Here is a 14,080-nt window from a genome sequence, read left to right as displayed (position 1 = left end):
AAATAAATCCTGTGAAATCAGGGTTAGTGTTTGTCATTAGAATCAGAATCAGAATCACTTTTATTTCCAGGTATGTGAACACACAAGGATTTTAAACTCCGGTTTTACTTAGCTCTCTTACAAACTGTTAAAAAACTAACAAACATTGACAAGAACAAAGACAAAAACAAAAGCTATGTACATGTAAAAAAGCTAAATAGGTAAAAATAAGTACAAATATATATATATAGATATCTGGTGTATAGACAAGGAAATGTTTCTGTTTTGGTGCAATGGTGCAAACGTTTGTCATAACTCTCACTTTAAAATGTCTCATAAGATTTCACAGTCAATTGTCACACTAGATGTGCACAATATAAACTCCTTACTGTTTCATAAGGCAGTGGTACACTGTGTGTGGGGGGGCTGAAGGGGTGTTCCTCGGGATCAAACCCCACCTCCAGACCACTTACAGCAGGGAGGAAGAAGTGAGTCTGGCCCCCTCTCTGCACCGGGCTGTGGGTCCTGTCTGTCCGCTGCAGAGCTCAGACTCTCCAGCATCATGGAGCTCCACTACTCCTTCATGTGTCTGAGCTTTATTCTGCCTCTGTGCACGCCGGACAACCACCGCAGCAGCCCCTCGGTTCTGGAGCCGTATGATATCCTCTTCGACACGGCCGTGGACGCCTACAATAACGGGGACTGGCTGACGGTCATCCTGAACATGGAGAAGGCGATCAAGAACAAGGCTACGGTCCGCAACGTGAAGGCTTCGTGTCGGCTCAGCTGCGCCAACCAAACCGCGTTCGGCGAGCCTGTGGCCGGCCTCGGAGTGCCCGTGCCCGGGGCCGGGTCTGTGGAGGACCTGGGCTTCTTCCAGAAGATCCTGAAGCGGGCGGACTGTGTGAACTCCTGCGAGTCAGAGAAGCTCGGCTCACCCACTTTTCACCTCGTCGGGGAAGAAGTGGAGCTGGAGTTCAAGAAGAGGACTCCGTACAATTACCTACAAGTCGCTTATTTCAAGGTTAGAGCGAAATGCACCGAGGGCTGCACGAGGAAAGTTGGATCGTGTCTCACTCCGCGCAGGGAAATGATTTGTTTGGTGCATGTGCACAGTAAAGATGCAGGGAAGTAGAAACTCAGCACATTGTAGATGTCATTCAAACTTTTGAGTCGGTGCTGGAGTCTGTAAACACCCCAACCCCCCCCAGCACCCAGACTGCCATGCCACGTCTCAAGGTGGAGTCTTCTTCTGACGTGGGGACGTAGACTGTGGAGATCCAGAGGTTTAAAGGCCTAAAGTGCTGCTTTCAAGTGCTCCGCGGAAACTCACTGCAGCACTGCTTTGTTGGCACAATAGAGTGGCTGTAAAATATGAGGAAAAGTGGATGACTTTGACTGTGAGACAGACATTGTTGTAAGGTTCACTTCTCTCTGCAGCTTTCATAATAAGCTTGCATGGATTCACTGGGAAATACAGACTCTCAGACAGAACTTGAAAGCAGCAAAATTAATGAAAAAAGCTGCTGCACAATCTAATGTGTTTGTGGAGATATGTTTTTAGATAGCAATGTAACAACAGTTCAACAATATTTCATATATAAATAATAGAATATTAATAGCATAATAAATCTGATAAAATAATATAAATACATAATATAAAATAAAATGTGTCAATAGGATGCTTATGCACAAGAGTGATTGTGTTGAACGTTCTGTCAGATGTGTTAAAAGTATCTGTCTAATATCGGTCTGGTTTCTCTAAGGATATCACATTTATCGTGATAATAATCAATATCGCCTGATAGGAAAAGCTATCGTGGTCACAAATTGCTTCATGGCCATAGTATCTCTATAATAACGTACTGAAAACAAACAGGCTGTTTGAGAGGCACACAGACGTGGACACTGCCCTGCTGCGTAAAAGATAATTAGATGCTGTTGGTTTCTTTTCCAGGTGTTTTCACAAAGCTGCAATTAGAGCGGATGAAATGAACATTTGTGCTTTTTCAGATCAACAAGCTGGACAAGGCAGTAGCAGCAGCCAACACCTTCTTCCTGGCCAACCCGGACCACATGGAGATGAGACAGAACCTGGAGTACTACAGGATGATGGCAGGAGTACAGCAGGAGGACTTCAAAGACCTGGAGGCCAAACCACACATGGTGAGAGCAAACTCCTCTTATGCCTCTCGACCTCCTGCACAGTGTGGGCTCCTTGTTGGACACGTTTGTTCCATTTTTTCCCTTTCATTTTACCTCAGAAATCTGTTGACATGTTGTGATCCGTTTAAAATGTTCGCAAATACCTGTGGTTGCTGCAACTACAGGAAGCTGTGAGATAGTTTGATGGAGATCTCAGCCTGGGGAATAATGGCTGTAAAGAAATGTGGTGAATTGTTTTTTAAAATCAAAACATAACCCAGACAATTAGCTTTTGTGTGATTACTGCTGTCAGAGTGAATAACATAAAGAGAACTAGATCTGAATATTGTACCGTTGTCTGACTAACTTGATACAAATGAACCCTGACAAATTCTGACTAAAACTGTTTAAATCTCATAGTTCTTGTAACGTTTTCTCCTCAGGCCAAGTTCCTGGTAGGAAAGAGTTACTACAGCCACGACTCTTTTGGTCTGGCGGCTGAAAACTTTGAAGTGGGCCTGGACGAGTACTTCACAGCCGACAGGGAGTGCAGAGCTCTGTGCGAAGGAGCCTACAACTACGATGGATACAACTACATGGAGTACAGCGCCGACCTGTTCCAGACCATGACTGGTGAAAAACTCTACATCTTTAGTGCATCTTTGCGCAGAAAACATTTGGTATGAAAGCTGATCCTTGGGCGTCTAATTTGTCTTTGTGTAAATGTGAATGTGTGTGTGTGTCAGACCACTACATGCAGGTACTGAACTGTAAGCAGCACTGCTCTGTGGAGCTGGCCTCTACCGCCGGCAGGGACAAGCCCTTTGAGGACTTCCTCGCCTCTCAGTACAACTACCTGCAGTTCTCCTACTACAACAGTGAGTGTCTCCCCTGTCTCTTCATCAGGCTTCATTCAGTGACACTGAATGTGACCATGGCCTTTTAACATGGAAAGAAAATGCAGAAACGTGAGAGAGTCTCAGTCGGGGATCCCTGTCCCAGGACGGACAGAAGTATAATCGATGTGATGTGTAAACAGAACACACGAACAAAATAACATAAATGGAGAAGTGTATCAATGTTTTAAGCTTTTAGATCCAGGATCCCGGCTGCGGCCACATTGTGGACCGTGGTGGCAGCTGATCGCATTTTATGATTATGATGAAAAGATATAACAACTGCTTACACAGGCTGAGATACTCATTTGGTGAGTTAACTCATCTTTACATGAGAAATCAGCAGAGTGAACATGAGTGAAAACTGTAATGGTCCTGTTATTTACAAACCCAATATTTTTTCTTTTTAAATCTTCTTTTTCCTCAACAAAAAACCTATTGTACCTCTGTAGAGTAACTCCTGCTCCTGTCTCCAGGTGAGAAGTATGAGAAGGCCATAGAGTGTGCCAAGACCTTCCTGTTGTTCCACCCCAGCGACGTGGTGATGAACCAGAACCTGGCGTATTACTCTGTTGTGTTGGGCGAGGACAAGGCAGAAACCATATCAGCCAGACAGGTACGGTACCTCTAATGCAACGTTATATGGAGCAGGGGTTTTGCTCCACAGCAGCGTGCTAAGAGTGTATATAATCTTAATCCATACTGATCAGCAGCTAATTAGCCCAACACAACATGTGCTGGAAGAATAATGGCCTCTATTAGCTCTCAAATGTGCTCAAGGGCACTGAAGAGACATTAAAAAGCACTGATGGGAAACTAAAGCACATAAACGTATGCTTCTCCTTTTTAAGTAGCAATAACTAAGATTTCTTACCACCTACAGGCACTGAGTGTCCATATTTTATTGTATTTATACAGTATAATTTGGAATGGAGACAGCCGGAGGGAGATTCAATGACAAATGATGTGCAGGTTGAACCTCAACTCCCAAACAACCAGACTTCAAACAACCAAAATTCTAATGTGACTGAGAATAAATGTATACGCTGCAGTGATATAGAGTATATTTATATTCAAGGTTAAAGCTATGGTTTTATGCATAATAAGCAATAGAATTATTGTCCGAAGTTCTTTGTGTGTTGTGATCTTATCAATATTGCCCCCTGACCGTGGTTCAGTTTTCAGTTTATACTTCAACTCCTGACGATGTGGAGGTTAAGACAATGTTTCAACTTGTTTTCACTGTCAAAATATTTGAGTATATATCCAAGGAAGATATTTTATGATATTTTGACGTGTCACAGATATTTAAATGTAAAGGAATGACAGCTAAGAACAAGATGGCAGCTTCCTTATTTAGAATATTTCGGTTTCTCTTATGTTAAATGTGGAGGAAGAGGCATCGTCTATCTTTACATAAAGTCACTGAGGACACACAAAGAGAAAAGATTCATTGTTTATAATATCAGTGACACTCGTGCTGTTCCTCCTGGTGCAAGTCCCTAGTGTTGATGTTAACATGTAGGCCACGTTTGTGTCGTGTTAGGTTTCTTCTTTACCATGTTGATTCCTCCCATCTCTCCATTGCTTCTCCTAAAGCTTATTCCTCTGATCACACGATAACAACCTCAGACAACCCACCTCAGCATACATCATTTACTAAATATAAACTGAGGTTTCCTTGACAACGTGATATCATATTTATATACAGGGGTGTTTTTGTGCTAGTTTTCAACAGATGTATTCACAGTCCAATTGATTTTTGTCCTCAGGTGGTGAAACAGTACATTCAGAAGTCCTTACTGGAGAAAGAGCTGCTCTACTTTGGATATGAAGCATTTGGGATTACCTTTGTAGATCCAGTGAGTGAGTTTATCAGTTTTATTGTCCATCACTTATTTCATGCTGTGCTGAAATTTAAAGTGTGATATTGGACATTATACAGTGACTTTGTTGTCCCTCTGTGTTCAGGACTCATGGACACCTGAAGATGTCATGCCTAAGAAACTGAGAGACAAGCAAAAGTAAGATTTAAGAAACAAACACTGGGTCAGTTGTAATTTTGCAGTTATTGTGATGTCATGGCTCTCCCCTTGTGTGTCGCAGGGCTGACAGGGAGACGGCGGCGAGGATCACAGAGGAAATAGGAAACCTGATGAAAGAGATTGAGACTCTGGTGGAGGAGAAGAAGAAGGATTCTTCAGATGTGACCAAGATTATTGCACCGGAGGAAGGTCAACCACCAAATTCCATCTGAATTTTGAACTACTCCCCTGCAGAAGTTTTTACCATGCATGACTCTTGACTGTGACCTACCTCCTCTAGATGGCGCTGTGCTGTCCGATAGCATCAAGATAACCATGACGTCCCAGCAGCTGAACGGCACACAGCGGGCGCTTCTGGATGGAGTGATCAATGAAGAAGAGTGCAGGGAGCTGCAGCACCTCTCCAACGTGAGTTATTGTTAGAATGAAGTCGCTATAGCCTATAACAACCAAAATAGTAACACGACAGACAGGCCAACATGCAACACTGCAGACATATAAGACATTGTATCATGATATTAGAAATACACTAAATATTTAGCAGTGAGCACTGTTACACCTGGACCACACTAGGTGTGTGTGCAGCGTCGGCTGCTTGCTGATTTGTTGCATTTCATGGGTGGAGCTTCCACACGAGGTTTCTGATGTAACTTCTGTATTTCCTTGTATAAAAGTACGTCTATGTACTCAACTAAATGGACTCTATGGTCCATCTTCAGATAACAATCAAACAGATACATATAAATATATATATATATATATATATATATATATAAATAGGAAGTGTAAATATGAATGTTTGTGACATATTCAACAGATAAACATCAAAACTCAAACTCAAACAAGTTTAATTGTCTATTTAGCTGTAAACCACTTCCTGTAATATCATATGTATATATAATACTTAAAGGTATACTTAGGTACAGTATATCATACGATTGATCTACCTCTGATTTGTAAAATGTTTTAAAGTGTTTGTTATTCTCTGTCGATAAAGAAAACTACAACCTTCGCTCAGGAGCAAACATCAGTCTTTAAACTTAATTATTATTGATATCAACCGAAATAGTTTCCATGCACTGATCAGGATTTTTATATAAACTTTGAATTAAATGATGCTTAATGCGACAGGAGTCACCTCTGAAGCACTGTGGAGCATTTTAGCTTCTTTTAGCTCATTGTTCTTTTTTTGCAAACATCTCTGCTCTTATCAACCTCATTTTTTAGTATGGCCCTTTAAGGAAATATCATCCATACAGTTAAAGAAAACCATTGTAGACTTTTCTTAACCTATGGAAATGATTTTTAAATGTCAGTTGTTGCATTATTTTGAAGCATCATGCCATGAGTGTTGAATATTGAATATTTTCCAGGCTGCTGCTTTGAAAGGCGATGGCTACAGGGGGCACACCTCCCCCCACTCCCCCAGTGAGATGTTTCAGGGAGTCACCGTCCTGAACGCCGTCAAGGTCGGTAGCTCTGCTGCTGCTGAAGCATTAAACATAACCTGACGTCATTGAAAAACAGCAACCCAGACACACTTTCTCCACGTCACTGTTGGTAAATTTAAAAACCCTCTTTGCTTCCCGCAGCTCGGACAGGAGGGGAAGGTTCCTCTGAACAGTGCTCGTCTCTTCTTCGACCTGAGCGAGAGGGTGAGGAAGGTGATGGAATCGTACTTCCAACTTGACACTCCGCTCTACTTCGCCTATTCCCACTTGGTCTGTCGCTCTGCCATTAATGGTGAGTGTGACAGTCAGAACACTGTATGCTGCTGCTCTGTGTGGTTATTCTTAAAATGATGAGTCATTTCTGTTAGATCTTTCCTCACGACATGAGAATTGTCCTAATTCTGCACCACCCACCCAAATACATTTAATAAAAGCAGGAAATGGGTAAAACTAGAAGTAGAAGATAAAGGCAATGGTGTCAAAAAAAAGTATACAATTACAATACAACGCAAGATCATAGAAATAAGTCATGAGTTGTTTCTTAAAACTATCATCTGAAGTAGCTCGTCTGATGTGTGGTGGGAGTTCCAAACCTTTGGTGCATAGCAACAGAAAACTGCTTCCCCAAACCTTTTGTAGTTCATTTTTGGGATATTTAGCAAGCCCTCAGAAGAAGACCTGAGGGAACGATTAGCAACAAGAAACATGTGACTATTGACTCAGAGAACAGCAGGTTAATTGTGTTAGAACCTTATCTGCATTCTGAAGTGTCCTTGGGCAAGATACTGAGCCCTGTATGGAATATTAGAGGAGAAATTATACTCCATATCCACAGTTTTATCTTATCTTTACCTTTTATCATTTTTTCATCATGATGATTGCACACTCTTTGGAATGTGGCGGTAATATGTGTACAGTGTGATATTAAAAAAAATACAGCTTGACCTAAATTCACACAATATAATACCTATGATATAAAATGTTTTTAGATTTTTTTTGTAAAAGTAAATTGGTCAGTGCTCGACAGGCTGCACCTGTAGTGCAGGACTGTTGATGTTTGCGCTGTGGTTTCGGTCTCTGAAAAACACAACACCTCCTTGTTAGCATATATCATTTATATAGCATCAGTATATAATGTTTTAGTTATTAGTTTGCACCAAACCCTGAGAAGATAATCTGGTATTTTAGCAGCTGAATGCTTCTGGCTTTAAAACTAAAACAAAGAGCTGAAATGTGCCTTAAAGCTCAGACGAGAACTGAGGAGTCAGGTGATAATTGTCTGTGTGTCTTGTTCAAAGCCAGTAAGCATATTTCACATTACACACAGTCATTAGATTCATTGTCAATGTAGAAAATACGAATTAGTGCAGACGAAGGTAGTTGTTTGAGTATGACCTGAAATGTCTCACTTGTTTCTCTGTGCTCTTGTTATTCAGAGAAGCAGGAGGAGCGTGAGGACCTGAGTCACCCTGTTCATGTGGACAACTGTCTGCTGGTGTCTGAGATCAACGAGTGTATAAAGGAGCCTCCTGCATACACACACAGGGACTACAGGTGAGCACATGCACCCAAACACACCGTGACAGCCCCGATGATGAGCACCCACATAACATCCTCATGTCCCCCCCCCCCGCAGTGCCATTCTTTATTTAAACCATGACTTTGAAGGAGGAGACTTCATTTTCACTGAGCTGGACGCCAAAACTGTCACGGTAAATATTCACCTGTTATTTCCACAGTCCGTGTTCAATACTACATTGTAATACATGACAATATGTGTAAATAAAGGCTGTAAATTTAAAGTTTTATTGGCTTTATGTCCAGGCTGAGGTGCGCCCGCAGTGTGGACGTGTGGTTGCGTTCGGTGCAGGGAAAGAAAACCCACACGGAGTCAGAGCTGTCACGCAGGGTCAGAGGTGTGCTGTAGCGCTGTGGTTCACCCTGGATCCTGCTCACGAGGAAAAGGTACGAACGTTCTCTGCAGACGAACATCAGGATAATAACTGGGGGGGGGGGGGGGTTCACTTTGCAGTTAAATTCTTTACCAACAGCATACACAATATCTCTATCCATCTATACTTTTAAAGTGAGAAATTGGGATCTATGTGTTTGTTATTTTCAGTGAACTCCAATTCAAATTTACCAGGGATGTAATAAAGAACTCAAAGTTTTTTAACCTCTCCAAAAATTGTTTGTGCAATTTGGTCTATCATTAACAGCTAAAAGTGGCAAAGCATGCAGACATGCCCTCGTTAAATCTTTACGTCTTAATGTAACATTATTTTCACATTTTCTGCCAGTGAGCACATGTGGAGTGGAATTAGCAAAAACATAGCATTGAATATTGGGAAAAAATATAATCAGCTCACAGGCCCAGTTCACATTAGGTCAAATGATGCAACATCTTTATTATTACACCAGATATGACTGTCCGCCATAATCAAAAAAACACATGGCTGGACTGCAGCATTGCAACTTTGCGTCACCAAAGAGAAATGTTACAATACCCTCGGCTCCTCTGACTCACTGCTAACCTCAAAAGTTCCATACAGTCCCTGAGTGTTTTATTTTGTAAGTAGCCTCTGTAGCTAAACTGAAGGCCCATTTACACTCTGTGATTTGGGGCTGGAGGTTGAAAGTGAGAGAAATGCTGCAAAATTGTTGACCGTCACTCCTCAACAGTGATCAGTGTCTTGGTCTAGAGCTTTGTGACCAAAGAAAGCCTGAGTGTGTCAGAAATGTAGGATTCAATCTGACAGCGTGACTGCTGCTGCGTCTATAAACCGTATCATCAGAATAAAGTGTTGCAGGACACAATGGACTATTGTGTGCCATTTAAAAAGAAAATATGGAAAAACAAATTTAAAAACCCACCCATTTTTCCCCTGCTGCCATCAGGTCAACTCACTCCTCCTCTCTTGTCTCTTGTCAAGAAGTGTCAGCACTATGGGAAAACCTGTGCCTTGCTCTGCTGCATTTGAGTTAAATTCTCAAACCAGCGTTTATCCCTCACAATGTAACACATGCAAACTAAATCAGTCTTTTGTATTTGCACAGTTTGATGGTCTTAACCTTTGATCTTAACAAACACAATGGGTCATGGTTGCTTCACTGAAATGTTGTGGCTTATAATTGTAAAATAAACAATTTCTGGTAATATTTGTTGATTGTCAGCAGAAGGTTGAAGGTGTTATAAATAGTCTGATTAGATCTTTTGTGTTTGCCTCTGGTTCTGGTATTTTGATTAATAACTGGGTTATTGTGTGTTCTGTTTCTCTTCAAATGGTTCTGTAGGAGAGAATCCAAGCTCAGGATTTGCTGAAGATGTTTTCCACACCTCTGAATGCCGAGTTCAGCAGGAAGGAGACGACAGACAGCTCAGAGCCCCAACCCGCAACACCAGAGCCTCCTCCTGCACAGGCTGCCCAGGAGACAGCAGATGGAAAACAAGACGACAAACCAGCGGAGCAGAAGGATGAGGCACAGGCCGAGAAACCAGACGACACACCGATGGACAAACCAGCCGACATGCTGAAGGACAAACCAGCCGACACGCTGAAGGAAAAACCAGCGGAGAAGAAGGACGAGGCACAGGCTGAGAAACCAGCCGACACACCGGTGGACAAACCAGCCGACACGCCAAAGGACAAACCAGCCGACACGCCGAAGGACAAACCAGAGACGAAACCAGTCAGCAAAACAGGTGCCAAAGCTGCTCCGAAAGCAAAGGCTAAAGCTGGAGAGCAGGTGAAGGACAAGAAGACAGACAAAGGCAAAGCTGCAGCCAAAAAAGATGGGAAACAGACGGTTAAAACACAAACCAAGCAGTCCGACAAAAAAGACACTAAACCAGCTGCAAAAAAGACGGTAAAGGTTGTCGCCAAGAAGGACTCCAAAAAAGCTAAAGCTGCCGGCACGTCGGCCTTGGACTCTCAGAACGGCAAGGAAGAGCTGTGATGTAAGAGCACCTGTGACTGTTAATGTGATGTCTGTTTTTAAGGTCTTCTCTGTGGGTCTTACTAAAATGTTACCGGCCTTTAAATGAACTGTTACGCTGCTGTTCCACTGCAGATGTCACTCGGATCATTACTTGAGTATTTTTATATTCTTGCTGACAATCTTCAAAAGTGCCCAAATTAATGTGACCTTCTTTGTTTGTCATCCAAAGTTTTTTCTCTCTACAGATGGGACATGTCATCTCAGTTTTCAACCTGAATCCTCTTTATTTTCTTTTATGAAACCAACCACAGCTGGGAGAAACAGGAAGAGGTTGATATGAGCTGAGCAAACCCAAATCAACTGTGTGAATCAAACAAAATTAAAGTGATGTTTCTAAATTGTGGCGAGTTTTTATGAAGTAAAAATATCCTGCGATGCTCTGAGCTTGACACTGGGTGGCAGTGTAGAAGCACTACTGATTAACTCACTGCTCAGTTAACAAACCATCACAGGTCCACCTCTGATAGAAACACTCAGGGTGTGAACTTTAGGAAATCCTGTGATTTTAAAATGGAAACATTTAAAGGTCCAGTGTGTAAGATTTAGGTGAAAGGGATCTATTGGCAGAAATTTAATGTAGAATAATCCTCATGATGTTTTCACTAGTTCGTTTCATCTAAATTGTATGAATTGTAGTTTTCTTTACCCCAGAAAAGACCCTTTATATTTAAATACTTTATATTTACATTGAGGGGACCCTCTCTATGGAGGCCGCCATGTTTTTTACATTAGTCCAGACTGAACAAACTAAACACCTTTTGAGTTTTTATGACAACTGAAGCTACCACAGGTTCTTCTTCATGTTTGGAAGGAGAGGGTGAGCTGACGGGTCTTCAGCTGCAACATGAAACTTCAACACTAGGTATCACAAAATTCTACACACTGTACCTTTAAAGCCCAAGTGCTCATAGTTTCTCACATACCTCAAACTTTGAGTTGAGTGTCAGCTCGTTTCACTGCTACTATTTAAGCAAGGCTGGTGAAGGATAATTATTTACAAATAGTTATTTACTTTACAATTATGGATGTCCCATGACCCACAGAGAGTAAGCGGCATAGATAATATATGGATGGAGGGATTCTTACTCTGTGTATGTGTAAATACTCTCACACACACACACACAAACATACACACACACACACACACACACAGGTATGTATGTACAATGGGTTTATTTATAAAGAACTTCTGTCTTGTTGAAGAGATAGTTCAACATTTTTGGAAGCATTTATTTAAAGAGGAAGGTAGACAGTACTCAGTATGTTCACAGTGAAAGCTCCACTGTCAAGTCTTTGTGCTAAGCTACACTAATTGTTTGCTGGCTTTAGCTTCATACTTGTTGAGACATGAGCGTGGTATTGATCTTCTCATCAAACTCTCTCTCAGAGACAGCAACTGATCAGATGTCCCAAAATCTAAAACTATTCCTTTTGGGTGGGTGAAAAGGATGTTATATTAATCAACAGTAGATCAGTTGAATCCAACTTTATTTGCGTGTAAGTCACTTTTTATTTAAAATTTGTACATTCATTCAAAGGTGGAGAGAAAAATTCTTATTCAGACTGTATTGACCTTTTTCAATTTCAAATTTTAGTCTAGAGGCAATGGTCTGATGTGGTTTGCCTCATGTTAGCTAATGTTAAGAAAATGGAGGAGGCTTCCAAGCAAAGCCTTTCTGAGCAGATAATCCTGACTACACTGTAGACAGCCAAGCAACAAACATAAGTAAGCCTGTTGGTTGAATTTGTACCATTGAATCTGTGGGCTCACCTGTTACAGACGTGAATTAAGAGGAGTGTGATTTTCTTTTTACATCTAGAGCAGTAATATTAAAGAAATCAATTGATCTTTTGGGCTGTATATTATGACCTCATCCTTGAATTTATATTCTGGCCCCTTGGGTGTCTCAGCTTTGAACCACTGGCACTAATGGAATGTGCAAAAAGCTTCAATCATAATTGCCATTTCTTTTAGAAATTGAAAGAGTACATATGACCTGTTCAGTGTAATCTATCTGACAATAATTTTCACATGCAGGAGCCACATGCTAATCTTTCTGTTTATCGTGAGAATACAGTGCATGGTCCCTCTGTGAATATCAGTTCCATCTGCTGAGCTTCTGTGGTGCGCAGTGTGTAGGCAGCTCTGACTCTGGGATATGTGATGTGATGTCTGTGTAGGTTTAGCATGTGGATGAAGTCATGCCAGCACAGAGAGGCCATCTGGACACACACACACATTCTTCTACTTCTGTCTTAATGAGGACACTGATTGACATAATGAATTTGCCAGCCCCTTAACCTTACCCTAACCCTAACATAAACCCAATTCTAATCCCAACCTTAAAAGCCCTCAAACAAGCCTTTGAAAAAGTGAGGACTGGTCAAAATGTCCTCACTTTCCAAAAATGTCCTCACTCCGTGAGTTCCATGCTCACAAATATAGTATAAGTACACACACGCACACACAGAGACACAGAGTCGCAATTGAGGAAGCCCAAGTTATAAGTGCAAAATTCTAACGTTTGACTCATTCAGAGCGCAGGATAGAGGAGATGTGTGACCGCTCCACTGCTTCCCATCGTATGAAGCCTATGCACAGACTGTATGTGTGTGAGTCAAATGTTTAGTGAAACATTCCTTCAACTCTGTTCAAACACTGCAGTCAGAGTTGACCCACAACCTTTTCTTCTGAAACGTGTGCAATTCAAATCTACGCCTGACACCCACTCATCAACCGACACAAGTCGCACTCATATATTTTAGTTGTGACTGAGCTTGCAGAGTGACAATTTAATGCATAAACCAAATCATGACCTCCTACACCAGAGAATGCATGAACAGGACCCCTCTGCTTTTCTGCAGTGTGTGTATGTGTGTGTGTGTTTGTGTGTGTGTGTGTGTTTGTGTGTGTGCGGTGTACTGTCAGTGCTTTCTTTGTATCTTCTTACGCTTGTTCAATGGAGAGAGGGAGAGACACACACACAGGCCACTTTGTTTTTCTGTGTATGTGTGGCCTATGGATTTGACCATTGTTTCTCCAGAAGAGAGTGGGAGAAGAGAGAGAGATGGGGGGGGGGGGGCAGAATTAGAGAGTACAGTAGACAACGGAGGTCCAGTCAGTGATTGGTACAGCCGTCTCTGACTGTTATACCAACACAAAACATTTTCACAACAAGTCAGAACCTTTTTCTGTTTCTTTTTTAAACACCCAAAGTGCTGTGTGTGCATATTACATGTGTGCCACACGGCTGGTCCTTGTTGCCATGGTGATATGGCGGGCATGGAGACGGAGGTGGCAGGTTGGGGTCGGGCACAGCGGGGCAGAGAGCTGAGATTAACTGTGGCTGTGACTCTGGGGAGACGAGAATAAAACAGCGGGCGATGGAGGACTGACATGACCCCGGTCTCTCTGCTCCTCTGCCCACTGGCGGCACATCCAAAGGAAAATCCTCTTTGTCCAACACTTTGGGTGCAAGTATCAAGATCAGACTTTCACTTATCTCTGCAAACCCCTGCTCAGAGTTCTGAAATATGTGTATGTGTGTGTTAGTGTGTGGTATTT

The 14,080-nt window shown here is 42.0% G+C and overlaps 1 protein-coding gene across 3 annotated transcripts; it reads left to right on the top strand.

Moving 5' to 3' along the window:
- Positions 1-387: 387 nt before the first annotated feature.
- p3h1 (prolyl 3-hydroxylase 1) lies at positions 388-10,853 on the top strand. Of its 3 annotated transcripts, none has more exons than XM_020086948.2 (16): positions 388-1,003; positions 1,993-2,145; positions 2,568-2,757; positions 2,871-3,002; positions 3,497-3,636; positions 4,793-4,882; positions 4,992-5,044; positions 5,127-5,254; positions 5,346-5,473; positions 6,439-6,534; positions 6,658-6,808; positions 7,953-8,070; positions 8,153-8,228; positions 8,341-8,481; positions 9,811-10,474; positions 10,701-10,853. In XM_020086948.2, the coding sequence occupies exons 1-15, from the start codon at positions 542-544 to the stop codon at positions 10,471-10,473; spliced, it is 2,721 nt and encodes a 906-aa protein (XP_019942507.2). In that variant the 5' UTR covers positions 388-541; the 3' UTR covers position 10,474; positions 10,701-10,853. The 3 variants fall into 3 exon arrangements, with proteins under 3 accessions (XP_019942507.2, XP_019942508.2, XP_019942506.2); XM_020086949.2 differs by having other exon boundaries at positions 10,685-10,853; XM_020086947.2 differs by having other exon boundaries at positions 9,811-10,853.
- The last annotated feature ends 3,227 nt before the right edge of the window (positions 10,854-14,080 follow it).

Source organism: Paralichthys olivaceus, chromosome 2 (assembly GCF_024713975.1).
Source record: "Paralichthys olivaceus isolate ysfri-2021 chromosome 2, ASM2471397v2, whole genome shotgun sequence".
In the NCBI taxonomy this organism is placed as follows: Eukaryota; Metazoa; Chordata; class Actinopteri; order Pleuronectiformes; family Paralichthyidae; genus Paralichthys; species Paralichthys olivaceus.
The sequence above is the reverse complement of the archived record's forward strand: the minus strand, read 5'-3'. Positions and strand labels throughout refer to the sequence as shown.